Source organism: Oncorhynchus mykiss, chromosome 9, assembly GCF_057628025.1.
Source record: "Oncorhynchus mykiss isolate SJ-2025 chromosome 9, ASM5762802v1, whole genome shotgun sequence".
NCBI classification, from domain to species: Eukaryota; Metazoa; Chordata; class Actinopteri; order Salmoniformes; family Salmonidae; genus Oncorhynchus; species Oncorhynchus mykiss.
The window spans coordinates 15,750,372-15,775,757 of NC_143030.1; the positions used below are offsets into that span (position 1 = coordinate 15,750,372).

At 42.6% G+C, this 25,386-nt stretch overlaps 1 protein-coding gene across 2 annotated transcripts; it reads left to right on the forward strand.

Annotated features, from left to right (window-relative positions):
- The first annotated feature begins 13 nt into the window (after window positions 1-13).
- Window positions 14-21,219, forward strand: khnyn (KH and NYN domain containing). Of its 2 annotated transcripts, none has more exons than XM_090183572.1 (9): window positions 14-189; window positions 9,811-10,102; window positions 10,367-10,501; window positions 10,971-13,126; window positions 13,728-13,858; window positions 14,100-14,196; window positions 14,607-14,714; window positions 15,002-15,103; window positions 18,021-21,219. In XM_090183572.1, exons 2-9 carry the CDS (start codon window positions 9,836-9,838, stop codon window positions 18,388-18,390), a joined length of 3,366 nt encoding a protein of 1,121 aa, XP_090039698.1. In that variant the 5' UTR covers window positions 14-189; window positions 9,811-9,835; the 3' UTR covers window positions 18,391-21,219. The 2 variants fall into 2 exon arrangements, with proteins under 2 accessions (XP_090039698.1, XP_036843268.2); XM_036987373.2 differs by lacking the exon at window positions 14-189 and adding an exon at window positions 527-833.
- Window positions 21,220-25,386: the final 4,167 nt, after the last annotated feature.

Sequence of the window (25,386 nt, forward strand, 5' to 3'; positions counted from 1 at the left end):
TGTTGCACGTGACGTAAATGGAATTTCCCTGATCGCTGGGTTTATTTTGGTTTCCGCTAGATAGCACAGCTTCAAAGTAAAAATGAACTATATCGTAAAAATCAATGAAAACTAAAATCTGCTTTTTGGTCTTAATTTGACGTTATGGTTGGGCATTCGGTTACCAGTGTGGTTACGGTTAGAGTAAAGGTAAGGTTTTTTAAGTAAAAATGTAAGGAGATAAATTGTAGAAATAGGCAGGGTCTGTGACTTTGTGGATGTGGTAACTAGTGACGACCGTTAATTCTTGTTTCTTTTTATCGTACAGCCTGGTGTATCTGCGCACTTATGTTCTTTCACAGAGCTAGGGATTTTACGATAGCATGTTTTGGTATGTACAAGTGTGTTCAGTCACTTCGAATCTGATATTTATGTAGGTCTATAACACATTATTCGAAAGCACCAAAGATATTTAATAAAGTATTAAAAGGCAACTGTCAGTGATATTACCGATAATAACCTATTTAAATCGTGCGTGTTAATCTGCCTACATGATTACCGATGTCGCAGATACTCCAGCCTTTATGTTGTTGTGTCTGTATAGTGTCTGTTTTGAAGCCCACATAACTTCAGACAATACTTTCTACAGTAGCCTAACTCAGTCGCTCAATTAACAAACTTTCTTGTATAATATTACCAACCTTTGCTATCGCTCGTTCACGTCGTTTTTTTTGTGTCACGGTACTTGTGAACTTTGGACTGCATTGTTATATGATTGCACAAGGCAAAACCAAGCTATTCAAATACTAGAAATCGAAACTGAGAGAAGCAACTTCGGGAAAAGGATGAATGAGGTTAGAGAATTATTTTGTTGAGTTGGTTCATAATATTATTTAAATATAGCCTACAATTAACTTTGTAAATTAATTAAACTATTATAGCTGTTGTTGTGGACGATGCTGTGTTTAGAGAGTGTGTTAGTACCTGTTATAATTCTGTGTTCATAACCAAGTGGTGGTAGGCCTTATTATTTAAGGTATAAATAACAATTGGATGCATTCACGTGGTTTAAACTCTTTGAGAAACGGCGATTGGCTAATGGCCAACAACAAGCTGGGTCAAAGATAAACTAAAAATACATTTTCATGGACGTAAACAAATGATAGTTTTCATAAACTGTTAATAGATTGCTGTTTAAAATAATGTTTTGTTGTTGTATTTAACTGCCGAAATGCTGTTATCGAGGTAATTTCCTTAGTAAGTGACTTCAAAAAAGTTTAAAGTCAAAGATCCTCCAAATCAGAGTTACATGTGGGAAACAAAATTGTTTTGCCCGAGTTGTGACGTATCACCACAGACCTTTGACCTTTACAACCAAAAGATGACAACAAATTAGTTTTTGACAACAACGAAATGGATAATCAATATGGATAATTTAGCTAGACCATATTGTTAATGTTAAGCAAGCTAGCAAAGAGTATTATTAGCAACGTAAATAAATAAAATAAAATCTTATTGGTTGATGAATTGTTCCGACTTCAAAAGCACTTGAACACAATCATGTTGTAGAATCATGTCGCACACAATCATGCCCATTTTTCTCATGAAGGTGAAACCAACAGGAGCTCAGGTATGATAAACGACTTTCCCACTTGTGATTAATGCAGGGGACTTTAATGCAGGCAAACTTAAATCAGTTTTACCAAATTTTTACCAGCATGTCACATGTGCAACCAGAGGGAAAGAACTCTGGACCACCTACACTCCACACACAGAGATGCATACAAAGCTCTCCCCCTCCCTCCATTTGGCAAATATGACCATAATTCTATCCTCCTGATTCCACGAGCTCAGAAATGATAGACGACTTTCCCACTTGTAATTAATTACCAGTGGCGATGTTAGCATGTAAATCTTTGTGGGGCAAACAAAAATTGACCAAATTATTAGGGTGAGGCACATGGGCTACTAACAGCTTACTACACAACATACACTTTGAATTACACTTAGAGTTATAGATGGCTCCGAAGAACATGGTTGACGTTTTACATTCTCCCAGCCAATTGTGCTATTCTGTTAGTATTTTTTTGTGTAACTTCTTTTTAAACTTATTTTGTACATAATGTTGCTGCTACCGTCTCTTATGACCGAAAATAACTTCTGGACATCAGAACAGCGATTATTCACTGCAGACTAAATTAAACTTTTTCCTTTAATGATTCCGACGAAAAGGATATACTTCTTTCACTGGAAAAGACACTGATCCCCGTCATTTGCTTGAAGAAAAGACGCAGGAAAAGGAGCCGCAGATCAGGCAGCCTTCTGAGAATCCGTAGGCGAGCGGGTAAACTCCCACTACCATCCGTTCTTCTTGTTAATGTGCAAACATTGGAAAATAAAATTGACAACCTACGATTGAGATGATCTTACCAACGGGACATTAAAAACTGTAATATCTTATGTTTCGCCAAGACGTGGCTGAATGAAGATACAGATAATATAGAGCTGGCATGATTTTTCATGCACAGGCAGAACAGAGACGTAACATCTGGTAGAGAAGAAGAAAATGCTCACCTAGAAGCAGCGTTCCTATTGGCTGGGGACTTTAATGCAGGCAATCTTAAATCAGTTTTACCAAATTTTAACGGCATGTCATATGTGCAACCAGAGGGAAAAAAATCCTAGACCACCTTTACTCCACACACAGAGATGCATACAAACCTTTGCCCGGCCCTCCATTTGGCAAATCTGACCATAATTCTATCCTCCTGATTCCTGCTTATAAGCAAAAACTAAAGCAGGAAGTAAAGCAGTGACTCACTCAATACGGAAGTGGTCAGATGACGCGGATGCTACACTACAGGACTGTTTTGCTAGCACAGACTGGAATATGGAATATGTTCCGGATTATGGAATATGTTCCGGGATTCATCCAATGGCATTTAGGAGTACACCACCTCAGTCATCGGCTACATCACAAAGTGCATTGACGACGACGTCCCCACTGTGACTGTATGTACATATCCCAACCAGAAGCCATCGATTACAGGCAACATCCGCATCGAGCTAAAGGCTACAGCTGCCGCTTTCAAGGAGCGGGAGACAAATCCGGACGCTTATAAGAAATACCGCTAAGCCCTCAGACAAACCATCAAACAAGCAAAGTGTCAATGCAGGATGACGACTGAATCCTACTACACCGGCTTTGACGCTCGTCAGATATGGCAGGGCTTGAAAACTATTACGGACTACGAAGGGAAACCCAGACGTGAGCTGCCCTGTGACGCAAGCCTACCAGACAAGTTAAATGCCTTTTATGCCCGCTTCAAGGCAAGCAATACTGAAGCATGCACAAGAGCACCAGCTGTTCTGGAAGACCATGTGATAACGCTCTCGGTAGCCATGTGAACAAAACCTTTAAACAGGTCAGCATTCACAAAGCCGCTGGGCCAGACGGATTACCAGGGCGGGCACACAAAGCATGCGCGGAACAATTGTCAAGTGTCTTCACTGACATTGTCAACCTCTCCCTAACCGAGTCTGTAATACCTACACGTTTCAAGCAGACCACCATGGTCCCTGTGCCCAAGAATGCGAAGGTAAACTGCCTATATGATTACCGCCCCGTAGCACTCACTTCTGCAGCCATGAAGTGCTTTGAAAGGCTGGTCATGGCTCACAACAGCATCCTCCAGGACACCATAGACCCACTCAAATTCGCATAACGACCCAACAGATCCGCAGATGATGCAATCTCAATCACACTCCACACTGCCCTTTCCCACCTGGACAAAAGGAACACCTATGTGAGGTAATGAAGGTAATGAACCTAATGCTATTCATTGACTACAGCTCAGCGTTCAACATCATAGTGCCCACAAAGCTCATCACTAAGCTAAGGACTCTGGGACTAAACACCTCCCTCTGCAAATGGTTCATGGACTTCCTGACGGGCTGCACACAGGTAGTAAGAGTAGGCAGTAACATGTCTGCCACGCTAATCTTTAACACTGGGGCCCCTCAGGGGTGTGTACTTAGTCCCCTCCTGTGCTCCCTGTTCACCCACAACTGTGTGGCCAAACATGACTCCAACACCATCATTAAGTTTGCTGACAACACAACAGTGGTAGGGCTGATCACCGACAACGATGATACAGCCTATAGGGAGGAGGTCAGAGAACTGGCAGTGTGGTGGCAGGACAACAACATCTCCCTCAATGTGAGCAAGATAAAGGAGCTGATCGTGTACTAAGGGAAAAGGCGGGTCGAACAGGTCCCCATTAACATTGACGGGGCTGTAGTGGAGCGGGTCGAGAGTTTCAAGATCCTTGGTGTGCACATCACCAATGAACTGTAATGGTCCAAACATACCAAGACCGTCGTGAAGAGGGCACGACAAAACATTTTCCCCCTCAGCAGACTAAAAAGATTTGGCATGGGTCCCCAGATCCTCAAAAGGTTCTACAGCTGCACCATCGAGAGCATCCTGACCGGTTGTATCACCGCCTGGTATGGAACCTGCTTGGTGAACGGCCCAGTACATCACTGGGGCCAAGCTTCTTGCCATCCAGGACCTATTTAATAGACGGTGTCAGAGGAAAGCCCATAAGTCACCCACGTTATAGACTGTTTTCTCTGCTACCGCATGGCAAGCGGTACTGGAGCGCCAAGTCTAGGACTAAAAGGCTCCTCAACAGCTTCTACCCTTAAGCCATAAGACTCCTGAACAGGTAATCAAATGGCTACCCGGACTATTTGCATTGTGTGCCACCCCCAACCCCTCTTTTTACGCTGCTGCTACTCTCTGTTTATCATATATGCATAGTCACTTTAACTATACATTCATGTACATACTACCTCAATTGGGCCAACCAACCAGTGCTCCCGCATATTGGCTAACCGGGCTATCTGCATTCTGTCCCACCACCCGCCAACCCTCTTTTACACTACCTAGCAATTGCCATACCAGGCAGTGATGCAACCAGTCACACTCCACTCCACACTCACTCTGAGGTCCAACTCATTGTTGTTGACGCTCTCGATGTTGCAGCTGTAGAACCTTTTGAGGATCTCAGGACCCATGCCAACTGTCTTGGTGTGTTTGGTCCATTCTAGTTTGTTGTTGATATGGACATCGAGGATCTTGAAGCTCTCAACCTGCTCCACTACAGCCCTGTCAATGAAAATGGGGGTGTGCTCTGTCCTCCTGGTTCTACATTTTTTGAATGGGGCATGCTTATTTAAGATGGTGAGGAAAGCACTTTTAAAGAATAACCAGGCATCCTCTACTGACGGAATGAGGTCAATATCCTTCCAGGATACCCGGACCAGGTGGATTAGAAAGGCCTGCTCGCTGAAGTGTTTTAGGGAGCGTTTGACAGAGATGAGGGGTGGTTGTTTGACCGTGGACCCATTACAGACGCAGGCAATGAGGCAGTGATTGCTGAGATCCTGGTTGAAGACAGCAGAGGTGTATTCAGAGGGCAGGTTGGTCAGGATGATATTTATGAAGGTACTCGTGTTTACGGATTTGGGGTTGTACCTGGTAGGTTCCATCATAATTTGTGTGAGATTGAGGGCATCTAGTTTAGATTGTGGGATGGCCGGGGTGTTAAGCATATACCAGTTTAGGTCACCTAACAGTACAATCTCTGAAGTTAAATGGGGGGCAATTAATTCACATATGGTGTCCAGGGAACAGCTGGGGGCTGAGGGTGGTCTGTAACAAGCGGCAACAGTGGGAGACCTATTTCTGGAAAGGTGGATTTTTAAAAGTAGAAGCTCAAACTGTTTGTGCACAGACCTGGATAGCATGACAGAACTCTGCAGGATGTCTCTGCAGTAGATTGCAACTCCACCCCCTTTGGCAGTTCTATCTTGGTGGAAAATGTTGTTGTTGGGGATGGAAATTTTCAAAATTTTGGTGGCCTTCCTAAGCCAGGATTCAGACACAGCTAGGACATCAGGATTGGTGGAGTGTGCTAAAGCAGTGAATAAAACAAACTTAGGGAGGAGGCTTCTAATGTTAACATGCATGAAACCAAGGCTTTTACGGTTACAGAAGTCAACAAATGATAGCGCCTGGGGAATAGGAGTGGAACTGGGGGCTACAGGGCCTGGGTTAACCTCTACATCACCAGATGAACAGAGGAGGAGTAGGATAAGGGTAGGGCTAAAGGCTATAAGAACTGGTCGTGTAGTGTGTTGGGGACAGAGAATAAAAGGAGCAGATTTATGGGCGTGGTAGAATAGATTCAAGGCATAATTTACAGACAAGAGTATGGTAGGATGTGTTAAAGTGTTAAATAAGTCAAATATATTTCAGATTTTAGATTCTTCAAATTTTAGATTCTTCAACCCTTTGCCTTGATGACAGCTTTGCACACTCTTAGCATTCTCTCAACTAGTTTCACCTGGAATGCTTTTCCAACCGTCTTGAAGGAGTTCCTACATATGCTGAGCACTTGTTGCCTGCTTTTCCTTCACTCTGAGGTCCAACTCATTTCAAACCATCTGAATTTGGTTGAGGTTGGGTGATTGTGGAGGCCAGGTCATCTGATGCAGCACTCCATGCAGCACTCCACTCTCTGATGCAGCACTCTCCTTCTTGGTAAATTAGCCCTTACACAGCCTGGAGGTGTGTTGGGTCATTGTCCTGTTGAAAAACAAATGATAGCCCCACTAAGCACAAACCAGATGGGATGGCGTATCACTACAGAATGCTGTAGTAGCCATGCTGGCTAAGTGTGCCTTGAATTAAAAATAAATCACTGACAGTGTCACCAGCAAAGCACCATCACACCTCCTCCTCCATGCTTCATGGTGGGAACCACACATGCGGCAATCAGCCGTTCACCTACTCTGCGTCTCACAAAGACACGGTGGTTGGAACCAAAAAATATCAAATTTGGACAACTCAGACCAAAGGACAGATTTCCACCGGTCTAATGTCCATTGCTCGTGTTTCTTGAACCAAGAAAGTCTCTTATTCTTATTGGTGTCCTTTAATAGTGATTACTTTGCAGCAGTTCGACCATGAAGGCCTGATTCACGCAGTCTTCTCTGAACAGTTGATGTTGAGATATGCCTCTTACTTAAACTCTATGAAGCATTTATTTGGGCTGCAATCTGAGTTGCATTTAACTCTAATGAACATATCCTCTGCGGCAGAAGTAACTCTGGGTCTTCCTTTCCTGTGGCGGTCCTCATGAGAGCCAGTTTCATCATAGTGCTTGATGGTTTTTGCGACTGCACTTGAAGAAACTTTCAAAGTTCTTGAAGTTTTCGAAATTGACTGTATTAAAGTAATCATGGACTGTAGTTTCTCTGCTTATTTGAGCTGTTCTTGCCATAATATGGACTTGGTCTTTTACCAAATAGGGGCTATCTTCTGTATACCACCCCTACCTTGTTACAACACAACTGATGCTCAAACGCATTAAGAGAAGAAATTCCACAAATTAACTTTTAACAAGGCAGACCTGTTAATTGAAATGCATTTCAGGTGACTACCTCATGAAGCTGGTTGAGAAAATGCCAAGAGTGTGCAAAGCTGTCATCAAGGTAAAGGGTGGCTACTTTGAAGATTCTCAAATATAAAATATATTTTGATTTGTTTAACCCTTTTTTTTGCTTACTACATGCGTTATTTCGTAGTTTTAGTGTCTTCACTATAATTCTACAATGTAGAAAATACAAAAAATAAAGAAACTCTGGAATGAGTAGCTGTGTCTAAACTTTTGACTGTTACTGTATAGTCATATTAGTGATGCACCGATATGATGTTTTTGGCCGATACTGATATGTGATATTTTCCTTGCCAAAAAAACGATAGCGATAGCGATAACCGATATATAAACAATGTTAGCGGCCTTTTAAGCATTCTGGTTAAATAGTTAACACACACACATGGACACAGCGGTCTAAGGCACTGCATCTCAGTGCAAGAGGTGTCACTACAGTCACTGGTTCAAATCCAGGCTTTATCACATCCGGCCGTCATTGGGAGTCCCATAGGGCAGCGCACAATTGTTCCAGTGTTGGACGTGTTGTAAATAATAATTTGTTCTTAACTGACTTGCCTAGTTAAATAAAGGTTACACACACACCACATTGACCAAAATGTTATTTTGTTGGCATTTATATATGTCCCCATTACCAGTAGATCATAATCAAAACCTATTTCTTTCACTTACTTGCTGTGCTATTTTATTGTTCATTTGTTCAGTCGTTTCATTCTCAACTAGGATTTCATCATACGTGTCAAGCAGTGAAGTTTCAGCTCTGTCTGTCCGTGGCCTCTTCCTCGGTGCCCACTGTCACTGTGTCCATTTCCATCTTGTCCAGCTGTGTATGTAACATTTCACTTTAACTCTGTTTCTTGTCTTTATCAAAGTAGCAGTCCTTGTACATAGCATCGAGCATGGTGGCGACACAGTAAAGAAAGAATGCCACCGAATCGCTTGTTCACAGCCTGTGTCAGCAGTTTTGTTGAGCAGGCTTTTCAATGCCATGACAGAGGGTATCACATCTGCTGCAGGCACAGTTGATGAGCTTATTTCTCAAGTCAGTTGTTTGTCAGCTAGTGTGTTCATGTTTCCAAGTTTCAAACATGTTCTCAAATGCGATTGAAATGGCAGCAGTGGTATGACAACCAGCACATTCATGAGCATACAATATGACTTTCCTCAGTACGAAATCCTCGACGACCCACTGTGCTGTCGGACTCAGCATGCTCATGGGGCTGATATCGATGGTCCAAATGTCAGTCGTGAAGCTAACAGCAGTGACACTATTACTGTGTAACTCCGGTAGGGCAACATCTGAAAAATAGCGCACTTGGTGCTCGACCAGTCTGCGAAAGCCAACATCACCCACGACAGAGAACGGTTGATTGTCAAGGGCAATGAATTTCATTATCTTGGCATTAATGGATTTCGCCTTTGAATTTTCTTACTCTTTCAAATGACTGCTCGACAAGTTGACTGCTCGAGCCACACAGCAGACATTGTGGGCTAGGTTAGGAATGCTGTGTTCTAAGTGCAGAGAAACATTTTACGTGGCGTCATTACTTCATGTACCTACATTATATAGGTAAGTACCTACGTTATATAGGTATGTACCTACGTTATATAGGTATGTACCTACGTTATATAGGTATGCACGTCAACTTTGACATGGGTTTTACACATCGCCGTTAAATTAGACATCGGGTCGGTGCCGATGTTGGCATTGTTAGCTAATATCAGCCGATTCCCATATGTTCCCCGATATATTGTGCATATATGTAAATATATATATATATATTTTTTTAGCTAAACAGGTGGGGCCACCTGCCCTGAATAACGGAACATCACTGGTAATTAATTACCAGTTGGAGGGGCGTTCAAGTGGGGTTTTCCCAGTCGTATGTGGTAAATACCAAAGTCCCACTTGGGTTATGAATACTGCTTAATTACCTAGATGAGTCTTGCGAGGCCATCCTTCCAAATCTCATCTCGTTGACCTATAGATCTATGCTGATATGGTTGTCATTGGCTGACACGGGCAAATCAAAGTTTATTGTTCGGGTACACAGATTTGTAGATGTTTCACAGCGAAATGCTTGTGTTTCTAATTACACACATAATCTAGAAAATAATAATAATAAATATATTAAGTTATTCATATTTTATATTAAATAAACAGGTTCACTCTCTCGGTGTCTTCTCTCTCAATTTTCAAATTCAGTATCAAAATGCTTTATTTGCATGTCAAAAATTCCATGTGTATTGTCTCTCATTCTCTCTCTCCCTCCCCCTCTCTTTCCTTCTCTGTCTCCCACCATCTCAGTGAGTTTTGACATCTACCCAGTCCCATGGCGTCTGCCCTAAGCCATCTCTCTCCAATGTCTGTAAGAGTGAGAGAAGGATGGAGTGATAATGGAAGAGGAGAGGAGCAGGTGGAGGATGAATTTGCGTGTTCCGGAGTGCTACGCGGTGCCCTGTGGTCCTTCCATCCCTCAGTGGAGAGGATATTTGGGGTGTCCTTTACGATCGGTAGAGAGGAGGATGCTGTGTTACCCCATGATGGACAGATCTGGCTCAAACTAAAAGGAGTGAGGAAGGACGCGGTGGCTGCCAAAGTAAGAAATGGCGCTTATTGTTGTTGTTTTTAACTCCATGTTTTTAATGTTATGTTAACTTGTTTTGAGGTTGAGGTTATGTGTTTTGCATTAATGCAAGATGGTCATTTCCTATATGTGTCTCAACTTGGGCCATGCGTTTTTTCTGATCACGTCATCTGACCAGGGAAAACTCCAAAACTTACTCTATGTTGTAACATAATATAGTATTAAATCTTTCTCTCTCTCCCCACTTCCTCCTCTCTCTCATTCTCTCTCCTCCAGTTGTTTGTGAAGGGAGTTGTGAACCAGGAGGCCCAGCAGGAGGTTCCATATCCAGGTGTCCTTCACTGTGTGTTCTGTGGAGCCCGAGGGCTGTTCATGGAGTGCCTGATCAGAAACACCTCTGCTTACATACTGGTAAGAATAGACAGAGACAACACACACACATACAGGCTGCACACACACACACACACATAGGCACGCAGGAACACACACACAAAGTTGATCAGATGGATGATGTAAAGGAAGGAAATGCACATTAGAGGAGATGGAGGTTGTGGGTTTGAGTCTTTATTTATTTGATTTTTTATTTAGCTAGGCAAGTCAGTTAAGAACCAATTCTTATTTACAAAGACGGCCTACCCCGACCAAACCTTAACCAGGACAATGCTGGGCCAATTGTGCGCCTCCCTATGGGACTCCCAATCACGGCCGGTTGTGAAACAGCCTGGAATCTAACCAGGGTCTGTATTGGCGCCTCTAGCACTGAGATGCAGTGCCTTGGACCTCTGCATAACTCGGGAGCCCCTAAGTCTCTTTAGAGAGATGGCAAGAATAGGGCTAAAGTTAAGATTATCTCAATTTCTTCCCATTTCCTTTCCTCCAGGTGGGTTCCCCAGGCTTCCTACTCATCTCAGGACTGGCAGAACCAGTGGTCAGGGCCTATTCCCTCATCACAGACCTGGTGAAGAACTACGAGGTCACCCAGGGACGAAGAACCGAGCCTGGCGACAGAGGATCAGGCGAGACCCTGGATTCCCGTCGGGCCTTCAAATCCCTGGTGGAGAGATGGGAGGACAGGCACACTCTGGATCTGCTGGTGCTACCAGGGGTGGTGAAGGAGACTCTACTGGATCTGGTGAGGGAGTCTGGGCTGGGATCCAACCCCGGTCCTGGGGGCTCGAACCTCAGTCTTGGGGGGTCTAGAGACAAAGCGGGTCTAATGGACACTGATAGCCAGAGACGATGGGACAACCAGTCAGGCTTGGACATACTAAAACTTATGGATACCAGAGTAGGGACCAGAGCTGGAGAGGCTAGGGACATAGAGGGAATTCAGGGGATTTCCACATCAAGGAGAAAACCTCCTGTAAATTCCACCCACAACCAAGACCCTGGTCTACGGAATATTGGGCAGCTTTCTCAACAAAAGACGTTCACTAGCTTACATGTACAAGAAAGAGAGACGGGCAAAGATTGGTCACAGAGAGCAATAGAGAAAGACGCAGCACCTCGACTTCCCATCTTCCACTCTTTCCATCAAACCGAGGAGGAGGGGCAAGAATGTTCCCAACAGGAGGTAGAGGATGAAGAACAGGGGGAGGAAGGAGAGGGGGAGATGTTGTCAGTAGGGAGTAGGGAGGAGTTTGGGCTCTTGCTGAAGTTCTTCACGGCTATGGGCTATGCAGAAGATGTGGTAATGAGGGTCCTGGCCCGGACCGGACCCAGAGAAGTCTCCCAGATTCTGGACCTGGTCCAGCAAGAACATGACCGGACTGGTCTGGCCATGAACCACCCAGTGGAGATGGAGCACACAGAGGTAGAGGAGAGGGAAGCTAAAGGAGTGAGAGGAAAGAGAAGCAGTATAGATGGAGGGATGGGAGTGGAGCTGGAGGGAGGTGTGGAAGAAGGGGCGGGGAGTAGAGAGGAGGGGAGAAAAGGCAGGGAGAGTGGAGGGTCTACCGCTAACCTGTCTGAGGATTCACTGAAGGAAGGCAGGGAGAGGGGCGAGGGCGGCATGGAGGGAGGTGAAGGGGGGAACGAGGAGGATTTTGTCCTGGGAGTTGTGAAGAGGGCCGCAGCCAGTTGTGGATACACAGAGGAGAAGGTAGCAGAAGTGTACAGTATGTTACCTGAACTGTCCACACGCCAGCTACTCCTGGAGCTACAGAGGGAGGGAGCCAGAGAGACAGAAGCTGCATCCCAGGACCAGGTACGAGACGAACCAAGAGAGGTGGATGAGGCTGTCTCAGAGCTACAGAGAAAGGACAGAGCAGGAGACAGGAAGGAGGAGAGAGGTAGAGAGATGGAGGCACCAGCACCGCAGTCCACTGCTACTGAGAAGAGAGGAGAAGAAAGAAAGAGTGTGAAAGGAAAGAGTGAAAGGAAGACCAATGAGGTAGGAGTGACCGTGCCGAACCAAATCGGCGATGGTACAGTTAAGGTTGAACCAGATCTGGCTCAATGGAATGCCATGAAAAACCAGATTCCGTTCCCGATTCACAGTCACCAGAAGAATCCCACACAGACACACACCCCCCATCGAGCCAGCCCCCCTTTAGTCACAGGGCCGCCTCAGCCCACCTACCCCAACACACTACCCCCACAACCCACCTACCCCAACACACTATCCCCACAACCCACCTACCCCAACACATTACTCCCACAACCCACCTACCCCAACACATTACTCCCACAACCCACCTACCCTCTCTTATTTCCCCATCAACTTGTTTACCCTCCCACCCAGCCACCCCAGACCACCTTACCCCCCACCCTTACCATGAATAACTCCTCAACAACCAGAGCGAAGGAGAAACGTGGTCTCTTTCCCCTAGCAGTAGAGGGAAGGGATCTCCCAGCCCTAACAGCGGTGGCTGTTGATAGACGAGGTCTCCCGACCATGGCAGCAGGGGCTGTGGTGACAGGGCAACAGCGCTTCATGGAAGGCCTCCAGACTCCATTTGACCTCAAGCTGACCGACCAACCAGGAGACCCGGGACTCAGGATGGTCATTATCGACGGCAGCAACGTTGCGATGAGGTGAGTATGAGGGAATATGAGAACAAGAGAAGTGAGTACGAGGGAATGTGAGAACAAGAGAGGTGAGTGCGAGGGAATGTGAGAACAAGAGAGGTGAGTGCGAGGGAATGTGAGAACAAGAGAGGTGAGTGCGAGGGAATGTGAGAACAAGAGAGGTGAGTGCGAGGGAATGTGAGAACAAGAGAGGTGAGTGCGAGGGAATGTGAGAACAAGAGAGGTGAGTGCGAGGGAATGTGAGAACAAGAGAGGTGAGTGCGAGGGAATGTGAGAACAAGAGAAGTGAGCGGATGAAGGGATAAAATAAATATGTAGAAAATGTAACCACAGACAAGAATAGCAGGCAAAATGTTGCAGTTATTCATGCGATCATTAATGTAGTTATTTATGTTAACGCTTTCATTGAAAGCAGTGTAGAAAGAACAGCAGCATACATACCTGTGTGGCCCCTGCAGTACTTGAATCCACAGCTGTTTTAGTGGTGATGCTATGCTCTAACTGACAGCTAGCTATAGTTTACATGATCCAAAGCACATACTTAACTATACAAAGTATCAGTATTATACAGTATTTAATTAGGTTTTATCCCACTCCTTCTCTATAGTCACGGGCTGGGCCATTTCTTTTCGTGCCGAGGCATCGCCCTGGCGGTGCAACACTTCTGGAACCGCGGGCATCGCAGAATCAGTACCTTCCTGCCCCAGTGGAGGCAGAAGAGAGACCACCGGGGCAAAGGTAACACTATACGTCTGTCTGGAAATCCAGGATTCACATCCACCTAGCTCTTTCATGTCATCAGTTGTATCAATTCAGTTTTCAATGAAGTTACTTCAGGAAGAATGTATATGTATTTTTCTTTAGGATAGACCCCCAACCCTGTTTAGCCCCCTAAGTCATTGATTAATGGTGGTAAATGTGTGTGACTGTGTGTACTATATTCATAAAGGAGAGGTTGGTGTGTCTGTGTTATTTTCAGAGCAGCACTACCTTAGTGAGCTCCAGAACCTGGGTCTGCTCTCCTACACCCCCTCCAGAGAAGTCCAAGGGAAGAGGATCAACTCATACGACGACAGGTTGTTCTAGTCGCTCTCCTCTGTCATACAATAGATCTGCTTGTAAACTGCTCTTATACTAAATATATATCTTGTTTGTAAACCGCTTACAAACTTTATCAGAAAATATCTACCTTTGAAAAGCTTATAAACTTTATCTGCTTATAAACTGCTTATTAACTTTAAGGTCTACTTATAAACAGCCAAAAACTGTGTATAAACAACTTATTAAAAAAATAAAAACATTCACATTCAACAGACAGTTGTAGTAAGTGACTAATGAACGTTATTTCAGTTTTTTACAATTATACATTTACAGTAGAAGGCTTGTTAATATTCTCTAAACGGATGAAGTGACCTCCCCTTTACACTCTTCCTTCATCCCTCTTTTCCTTCATCCCTCTTTTCCTTCATCCCTCTCTTCTCTGCAGGTTCCTGCTGCAGCTGGCCCAGAAGACCGATGGAGTGATCGTGACAAACGACAACCTCAGAGACCTGCTGGATGAGTCTCAAGTATGGTGCGAAATCATCAAGAAAAGGTGAAAGAAAGAAAGAAAGAAAGAATGAATGAGATGGAGAAGATACAATGGGCACGGAATATGATTTGTAATTTAGTATGTTAGGAATTGTCAGAAACATTTTCATAAATAGATTTTGGATAGATTTTTGCCTAACGTTAGAGTGCAACAATATCATTGTCACTACCTTAGTGGATTTGACCACTAAGGTAAACCTTGTGTATGAACCAACACCCATTTGATTTGAAATGTATCCAGTCAAATTGGTCTCATATCTGCCGTAACCTCAGTTTCTGTTCATTACCCAGACTCCTCCAATACACGTTTGTGGGGGATCACTTTATGGTACCGGATGATCCGCTGGGCCGAGGGGGACCCCACCTAGATGACTTCCTACACTCCCAGCACAGGTAACAAACACACATAGAGCCATACACTCATACACACACAAACCCATACATGCACACACACACACACACCCTTCATGATACTTTCTTACTCTCTTCATTTCTCCCATATTAAAGAGCAACTGCTCCTAAAAAGCAACTTCTCTTTTTGAAATGTGTGTATTTGACATCTATATTAGTCAGAAACATTCTAGTATTAAAATGTACTACAATGTGTAAATAGAATAATTTTGGTCATAAAGTCAGTCTTGACCAAAATGTAGATTTGCGAGATGAGAGGAAAAAATGGTATGTCACAGACTGAAGGGTACCGTAACAGAACAAAGGGTACCTTAACAGAATGAAAGGTACCGTAACAGTTTTCCATGGGTTGGGTTTATTTCAATCCTGCCCACAGCTTGCAGCATCCAAGTAATCATCAGTTCGGAGCAAAGCTGCATGCGACTTGATCATAAATGCCAGTGGTCAATTTGGTTTGACATTCCATATCCCTACCACTTTTGAGAAAATGGCCTGTAGATGTTTTTGGTACACCTACTGGAGAGCTCTTCTTTGTCTACACCCATTCAGCATCATTCACATACTCTTAAGCCTTAGCCCCACCCATCTCTAAGGATTTACAGTGTAGTAAACAACCAAAGATCAAGACTAAAAGTGGTGAAAGTGGTAGCAAAAAATATGCTTTATCTAGTCCTTGGCCTATATCCTAATCTGATTTTGGTGCAGGTCATGTTGTTCTTCACATTACCCTCTATGGTAAACACTATATCAGATCAAATCTGAGTTTATTTGTTAAATGCGCAGGATACAGAAGGTGTAAATGGTACTGTGAGATGGTTACTTGCATAGTGGAGTCTTTTGTTTAGACATGTAGCTAACTAAATAATGAACCATAATCCCAACTCGTATTACCATGATCTATGCATGAATCTGCTGGCAGCTAGCTAAAGCTAACCAATTATGTTCAATGATAGCCTGCTGACATTAGGCTATAACTAGCAATGCAAATGGATTTCTGAGATACAAAAAAATATTACTACACAGATCATACACGTAATGCTAGCGAGCGAGCGAGACAGCTAGCTAATGTTAGTTGGCTAATAGTACGCTTTAAATGAAAAGGACTTTCTGACTAAAAACATTAGAACCATATAATATCTGAAAATGTAGCTAGACTCTTACCTGTATACATGAATGAACGTTTCTCCCTCTGTCATGGATGCCATGGTTGCCCTTAGTTAGAAGATGTAATCCAGAGACAGCTGTTTTATACAACAGCCTCCTGTGTTCTCTTTTTGACTCTTTTCGTATTTGGCAATCATCTCTTGGCTTCCACCGGGCATTCCACTGATTTCTAAACTCGGTCAAATTATTCAATTTCAACAACACTATTGATCACCGTTTCTTCTGTTGACAGTGATGGGAGAAGTCTACAATGTCTGGTTCAATTCAAATGTTTTTACCTAAATCAGGAATTCCATCATCGTCTGATTAATTTTCAGAGTCAACATGAGATACATGAGATATATAATCCTCCAGACTATAGTCCACCAATACTTTTTACCACTGATCTTTGCCGATGGCACTATTAACTTCAGGGCAGCAATGCAACACTTTTTCAGTTCTTCATGATATCTTTCAAAAAAATCTGTGGTAGAAAGGATTATCCACACATACTGAGCAGTGCATGTTATAGACAAAATCTTCTCTTGACATGTCCAGCCCATCCATTATCTCAGCCAATCATGGCTAGCGGGAGAATTCCTGTATTCTTCCGTGGCTAAACCAACTAGGCTCGTAATTTAACAATTGTATTTGCAGATGCCATACAAGTTTGTTATTAAGGCACTTTAAAGTTCACCTGTTCCAGACGGCATTTCTGCCAGAAAATGTATTTTGATAAAAAATATAAATAAAACGTTCAAATGCCTCTCCTGTGAAGTAGTGATGTGCAACATACGCCTAGCTTCTTGAAACGAGTCACAGTTGGGAGAAATTCATTTACAAATATTGAAAGCATTTAATGAGGCAACTAAAACATGTGTATCATGAAAATATTGTCCCATTCACATTGTGTTATTTGAAGGTCAAACCAACTTTTCCACGGTCACACACCAGCTGGCTGAATTGGCTGAACAATTTTGCAAACTCTTCCCACCTGCAAATACACACAAGAGACACCCACATCAAACCACACCCCAAAACTAACTCACATTTTAATTAATAAGGATCCGCCCCTTTTTTTTTAAATGTTCACCTAAAATGACATACCCAAATCTAACTGCCTGTAACTCAGGCCCTGAAGCCCTGAAGCAAGGATATGCATTTTCTTGGTAACATTTGAAAGGAAACACCTTTGAAGGTTGTGGAAATTTGAAAGGAATGTAGGAGAATATAACACAATAGATCAGGTTAAAGATAATACAAAGATTTTTTGTACCATCATCTTTTAAATGCAAGAGAAAGGCTTTAGTGTATTATTCCAGCCCAGTTGCAATTTATATTTTCGCCACTAGATGGCAGAAGGGTATGTGCAAAGTTTTATACTGATCCAACGAACCATTGCGTTTATGTTTTGTATCAAAACTGCCCAAATGTGCCTAATTTGTTTATTAATAACTTTTCATGTTCAAGACTGCACTCTCCTCAAACAATAGCATGGTATTCTTTCACTGTAATAGCTTCTGTAAATTGTTAGATTAGATTAACAAGAATTTAAGCTTTCTGGCAATATCAGATAGGTCTATGTCCTGGGAAAGAATACGTTAGCTCAACTGTCCCGTACCGATTCCGAAGAAGTTTAAGTCTTGGCCGCTAGAATTTCTTAATAAACCACATCTAAAACAATGCCAAATCAGGAAACACGATCTTCCTTTAACAGCTATACATCCCTCTCTATCTCTCTCTTCTCTTCTCTCAGGCCTCCTGTCCCAGGCAGTCACTCATTTGCAGGCGTGGCATCCTCCTTCCACTCTCCCCGAGTTCCAAGGGCCCAGACAGAGGTCCTTCAGTTCCGTGACTGGACACCAGGGGTCGTTGTGGAGCCAGAGCCCAGCCAGGCCAGGGGGAATGGGCACGCTAGGGCTGGACGCGGTGGCCCAGGGATGGGCCTTGGTCTGGGGCTGGGAGTGAAGAGGAGTGCAGAAGAGACCTCCAGGCTTAGGGAGAGCCTATCCCAGGTGTTCCCAGGACAGGATAGCATGGTTACTCTGGTGCTGCAGTGTAATCCTACAGTGACTGACATCAATTCACTGTCACACATTATACTGGAGCAGGAGAGTGTAGACTGAGAGTAGTGTTTTTGTGTGTGTGTGTGTGTGTGTGTGTGTGTGTGTGTGTTCCAGAGAAGAAGATGTATTAATGTATTTTATTTCAATGTTTGATTGATAAGTCTCAGTTCATAGACCGACGGGGCTAACATTGTTTCTTAATGTATTTCTATCGAATTAAGTTTGAAAACAGGACCAAAAATCGAACCATATTAATCTTATGGACAGGGGCGCAACTTTCACTGGGTTTTTTTAATAATTGCACTGTTTTATCATTGCAGTGTGATACAAAACGTGGTTCCAGTATGCTTTACGGCCATGCAAAAGCCTCACAGCTGTCGGGTAGGCTGTTTTCTGGTTTCAGCTAGCTGGATTTCGGTCTGCACAGACAACATAGAGCATACAGACAGCATGTATGAAAACAAATCTTCTGAAAGGCTAGCATATAGGACCAGCACAGGAGAGATGAACAGAGGCAGCTTCTGTCTGTGTTGCACTTTTTCTAAGAGTTGTAAAAACAAGCAGAACAGAAACTGGCTACTCCTTAGTTGACTGATCTAGCTGTGAAGGTAACTGCTGTTTGACAGAAAAAATAATATTCTCAGTGCAGCTAGTAGTGTAACTGGCATGTTACGTTAGCTAGTGTTTCATCATCTCTTGACTGAAGTGAATGAACTGCTAGTGGCTTGTTAGCTCGCTAGTATCTCCCACAGCCAGTTCAGCTCTAGCTAGCCTCTAGCTATCTGTCTGGTAGTAGTATCTAACAGCTGTTGTTTGTTTGGAAATGTTTTGTAGCTTTTGTTATGTCCCGTTTCAACAGAAGTACATTAAACTATGTACCATTGTACCATTAGTTAGCAGAGCTAGCCAAAAGTTGGCTAATGTTAGCTAGCTAGCTTTTCTTTTGCCTAAATCACAGTAGACTTGAACCAACCGATGAAATCAGCGGCCAAATGATTGACGACAGATATTGTGATGTTTTTTCAGCACATTGTATGTTTTTATTAGTCAGTACAGCAATGTAACGTTATTGATCTGTCAGTTTCCCTAGCTAATTCCCTACTTTTCACACTGACACAGTATAAACAGCTCTACAGGCTGCACTGTCATGGTGCACAGTCAGTACACAATACTATGCTCATCATGTCTTAGCATGATCAGTTGGTGGCAGGTGTCCCTGCAGTGTTAGACAGCCATGGAAGACTAGTCTAGAGATCTCAGGTGAATTTTGCAGTATTATTTAACAATCAGTGAATAAATACGGTTCCATCTTGAGTTGATGAGTCGGCTAGTCTGGGATCTGGGAATAAGGGTAATTTCAATTGTTTAACCATTGATTCTATTCCTGGTATATATATAATGTATAAAGGTACCCCAATGTAATTCTTTGTCATGCCTCATCTGAGCGGGATCAGATGGTGACAAGGGTCTCAATCAGGGTCAGGTAGCCAGGGAAGACCAGTCCGTGAGGGAGCTGAGGTGATTTATTGCAGATACATGACTTCATTTTCTCTGTGCAGCATACACTGGACAAGCAAGACGCTTCAAAGATTAGAACTATTTTAAGACAGTCTGACAAGCCTTTAAGGTTGATTTCCAAACTGTATCAAGTGTTGATAGAGGCTTTTCCCAATGACACAAAACATGTAAAACAACAATGTGAGGAGGCCTTAGAGACGCTATTGATGATGATGACTGGATACAGATATGTTAGAATGCTCAGTCACGTTCATTTCATTTCAGACAGAAATGACTGCACTTTAAGACCATCCGTGGAACATACTATATGCCAATGAAACTGAACATCATGCACTCAGAAATGTATTCATTCTGCTGGAGGTGTAAGACACAAAAGGGGACATATTTGCTTACGTTGTGGTCTTGTGAAGGCTGGCTGAATTATGGCAATGACTATGTTCTTTTATCTCAGGATGTCAACAGATTCTCCCTCCCCCTTGTTTTTGTTTGCTTGGAAATGTTGATACTGGAGACTATTGTCAGAAGAAACTGTGTAACCTAGCATTTATAGTGGTTAAGAAATGCTTTGCCATTCATTGGAAGGTTGGTTATCCTCCCAAAATGGATGGAAGAAATGTCAAGTTATGTATCACTAGATTGGATTTATTAAAATATTAAGGGTATACTGTGCAACTTTCATAAGGTCTGGATGCCTTATATGGAATACTGTATGACAAAAGGAGTCTGTATTGAAAACATGCCCACGTCAGGGGAGATACCTACTTAAGTCAACCCTAGCTTCTAGGCTGCTCAGTCCTGGCCCTGGGGGTCTGCCGTAATGTTGGTTGTCACTCTGGCCTTGGGCTAACATAGCTGAAACCTATAATGAATGTTTCCTAAAGCTGAGTGGAGTGTGTTGGTTTGGGGCGCAGCCGGATGGTGGACCCCTAGGGGCAGGACCGGGTGACCCAGCTATACTGTGTGCAAGTAAAAAGAGCTCTACATCACTATTAGACTTTTTTTTTTTAACTAGGCAAGTCCGTTAAGAACAAATTCATATTTACAGACGGCAAACTCCAGCCAAACCCGAACTACACCCTATGGGACTCCCAATCACAGCCAGATGTGATATAACCTGGATTTGAACCAGTGACACCTCTTGCACTGAGATGCAGTGCCTTAGCTTTAGATGCCCCCAAAAATGAGAGGACCTCCCCCCACCAAGTTATGCCCCTGCCTAAGGATATTACTGCAAAAATAGTTTGTACCCTATTATTTTAATGCTTTAGGCCACTGTTGTATTTTGTGGATGTGATGACTAGTGTTGCTAAATTCAATGTACTTTGCTTTTATTTATTAAACATAATATTACAGTATGGTAATATAAAGTTGCTGATGCTCAACTTCAAATCAAACATTTCAGACTGAACATTTAACCTCTCAACTTTCTAAAGTTTTCCCAGTTAGTTAACACTATCAACGTTTCCCTTTACTGTGGGAATTGTGATCAAATCAATGCAATATTAGCCACTTTCACTACAAAATAACAAAACATAAACTATGCAAGAGATTTTGACAAAATGCATCGGAGTAGGATTCTATTGCATTGACATGCACGACGCAGCCCCGTACTCTACACAAACCAGTCACATAACACATAACCAATCAGAGCTGCAGTAGGCCTAAATGCAAATTAAGCGGTCGTGAGTAGATGTACTTGTTTTGAGGTCAAAGCGAGAGCTACGCGTAGCAACGTTGGCACATTTGTACATATCCTTTGCTAGTTAGTGAGCTATTAGCCCAGTTATAGATCATTTGTATTCAGCAATTTGGAAGTGATTGCTTCATAAAAGAGCACAAATTGTGTGCATTTCTAGACATCTTTGAAAAGTGAGTCAGGTAGAGCTTTTTTTTTGTCTTAAAGGGGCAGTATTGTATTTTGAGACGGGCTTCAATAACCTAAGGAGCCAATAGGCAGAGGGGAGCTTAATTTATTTGATTCTCTGTAATAATGGTATGGAAATAATAATGCATTTTCTTTTGTAAAGTGGTGTCTTGCATCAGTCACCTTGTCTGAAGGACAAGTGGATAAACAGGTTAATTTCAAGCCCTGCATGTTTTTTTCCCCCCAAAAGTCTCATGGAATGTAGGTCTACATTGAACACCACACATTTGCTGCTTCTGTAGGCTGAACGATAGAACAGCCATTTCCATGTTAAAATGTTATTGGATGCTTGGTCTCCATTGTTTTTGGTAGGCCTACATTATGATCAATTCGCCACAGTAGCCTACTTGACCACTTAACTTAAAGAGAGTACAGCCTCAGTGTTCATGTTGGAGCGAACCATTAAGGTGAGCTGAGCATTAAATAGGTCTATTTGCCAGGCTGAAGTAGCAAGGACATGCAGTTGACAGTGGGAGTTTCTTTTTTTGCTGGGTTTATATAGTGTAATTGTGTTACTCTTTAAACTGTTCCTTCAATTCTTTGTATGTTATTGTGAAGTAGAAACATCTAGGAGCAACAGCTGTGAAGTGGTAGGCCACACAAGCGGACGAATCTGGGTTTGGCGGATGCCAGGAGAACGCTACCTGCCCCAATGCATAGTGCCAACTGTAACATTTGGTGGAGGAGGAATAATGGCCAGGCCCCTTAGTTCCAGTGAAGGGAAATCTTAACGCTACAGCATACAATGACATTCTAGACGATTCTGTGCTTCCAACTTAGTGGCAACAGTTTGGGGAAGGCCCATTTCGGTTTCAGAATGACCCGCGTGCACAAAGCGAGGTCCATATAGAAATGGTTTGTCAAGATCGGTGTTTAAGAACTTGACTGGCCTGCACAGGGCCCTGACCTCAACCCTATCGAACAACTTTGGGATGAATTGGAACGCCGACTGCAAGCCAGGTCTAAACGCCCAACATCAGTGTCTGACATCACTAATGCTCTACATTATTACTACATTATGAATATTATTACAATAAACCAATCAATTACATAATTAATCGATAAATTACATAAATCATGAAGTTACTCATTTTCTCCCTATGGCGACTGTGCCCATTAAACCTACTTGAGTAAACATAGAGATGCATCCATTTCCCCTTTAACCCAGAATGTAAATAGAAACACACACTTTTCATGTTATGATAGTTTACACTTAAAAACTGAGAAAAAAAAGAAAAAAACCATTGAACCAATAACAAGAAAGCTGAAACATTTAGACATATCTTGGAATTATTGTTTGAACAATAAGTGTGAAAACAATCCAGAAGCAATTTGCCATTATAATGTATCAGTAATATTTAACTGTTGTTGGCTACTGCGTATAAAGAACAGGATATGTACAGTACCAGTAGTTTAAACACACCTACTCATTCAAGGATTTCTTTATTTTTACTATTTTCTACATTGCAGAATAATAGTGAAGACATGAAAACTATGAAATAACACATATGGAATCATGTAGTAACCAAAAAAGTGTTACACAAATCAAAATATATTTTATAATTTAAGTAGACACCCTATGCCTTAATGACAGCTTTGCACACTCTTGGCATTCTCTCAACCAGTTTCATGAAGAATCTTTTTCCAACAGTCTTGAAGTAGTTCCCACATATGCTGAGCATTTGTTGGCTGCATTTCATTCACTCCGCGGTCCATCTCATCCCAAACCATCTCAATTGGGTTGAGGTCAGCTGATTGTGGAGGGCAGGTCATCTGATATAGCACCATCACTCTCCTTCTTGGTCAAATAGCCCTTACATAGCCTGGAGGTGTGTTTTTGGTCACACTATGCACAAACCAGATGCGATGGTGTATCGCTGCAGAATAATGTGGTAGCCATGCTTGTCAAGTCAGCCTTGATTCCTAAATAAATCACAGACTGGGTCACCAGCAAAGGACCATCACACCTCCTTCCCTCATGCTTCACGGTCAGAACCAAACATACTGAGATCATCCGTTTACCTGCTCTGCGTGTAAACAAAGCCACGGCGGTTGGAACCCAAAATCTCTCATCAGACCAAAGGACAGATTTCCACTGGTCTAATGTCCACTGGTCGTGTTTCTTGGCCCAAGCAAGTCTTCTTATTTTTGGTGTCCTTTAGTAGTGGTTTCTTTGCAGCAATTCAACCATGAAGGCCTGATTCACGCAGTCTCCTATGAACAGTTGATGTTGAGATGTGTGTGTTACTTGAACTCTCTGCTACCACACGGCAAGCGGTTCCGGAGTGCCAAGATGTAGTTGTGATGGTCGTTATAGATGACAGGTAAATGTGTAGTCAATTGTATATATATATGGTCAGATACTGCAGTAACCCTTTATCACTTGTACTAAAGTGGCTCTAATCTCTCAAAAGAGGAAGAGAAGGTGAGATTCACCTGCTGCAAGATGGCTTCCTGTACGTCAGGATCAGTCAGGTCCATGTTCTGGTCCTTTGGGGTCAGCTTCACGCTCACCACCTGCTGTGTCTTCTTCACTAAGACTAACAGAGACAGATGTAGGATCTTAATTTGAGCTAGTTTGCTACAGTAGGAAAATAATCTTGCAGCAACAGGAAATGTGAATTATTATCTGGATTATAATTCATTTACATTTTGAAGGGGTTGATAAATTTTTTGTAAAGTCAAAGGGGAAATTACAGTAGCTATAGATAATGCTGTCTAACCTATCTGCATGATGAAACAATCCGTAGTAAACTATTGTTTTGATGGTGGACTGATTGTATTATTTAGTTTTATGCAGCACAAACTTTCTATCCAAGCTGCGAGAGAGCGAGAAGAGAGCTAAGGATGGCTGTAGGCCTACAGGACAGATGTTTATTAAAAAAATAGATTGGTTAATGATTGGTATACTGTTTCATTGAAAATGTATTTTACAATCTGCAATGCTTGAATTTTCCAATACGTAATTGCCGCCAAGCAACATTCTAAATAGCAATATTGCGACACCGTAGAGCTACAGCTTTGTGAAACAAACATCTTAACATGAGAAAATTAAATAAAAATAAACATGTATCCATTAAAGCAAAGCTATAGGCTAATACCAACCTGGACTCAGGGGTAAACGTAACATAGTAAATGTAAATCTGGGACACTAATTAGTGTGATATGTTACATTTCGTATGGTATGTATTAATTTGTGGATCATCCATTCCATATGATATGTTACGAATTACAATTTGTACAATGTTACAAAATGCAACTCGTACAAGATAGAAAAATGTATGATATGTTACGAATTACAATTTGTTGGGCCTAACATTAGCTTGGTTGCTAACGTTAGCTAGGCTAAGGGTTGAAGTTAGGGTTAGCTTAAAAGGTTAAAGGGTTAGCTAACATGCTAAGTTGTTGCAGAGTAGTTAAAAAGTAGTATGTCGCTAAATTAAATTAAATGCTAAAGTTGTCTGATGAGATTCGAACACTCACTCTTATTTGCTTGACATTAGTATTATACGCCCACCCATCCACACCAACTACTAGCACTAGCACCACATAATTGAATAGCCTATCGAGGCAGCCGTGTGGGCGTCACAATTTCAGAACCATGGACAGCGATC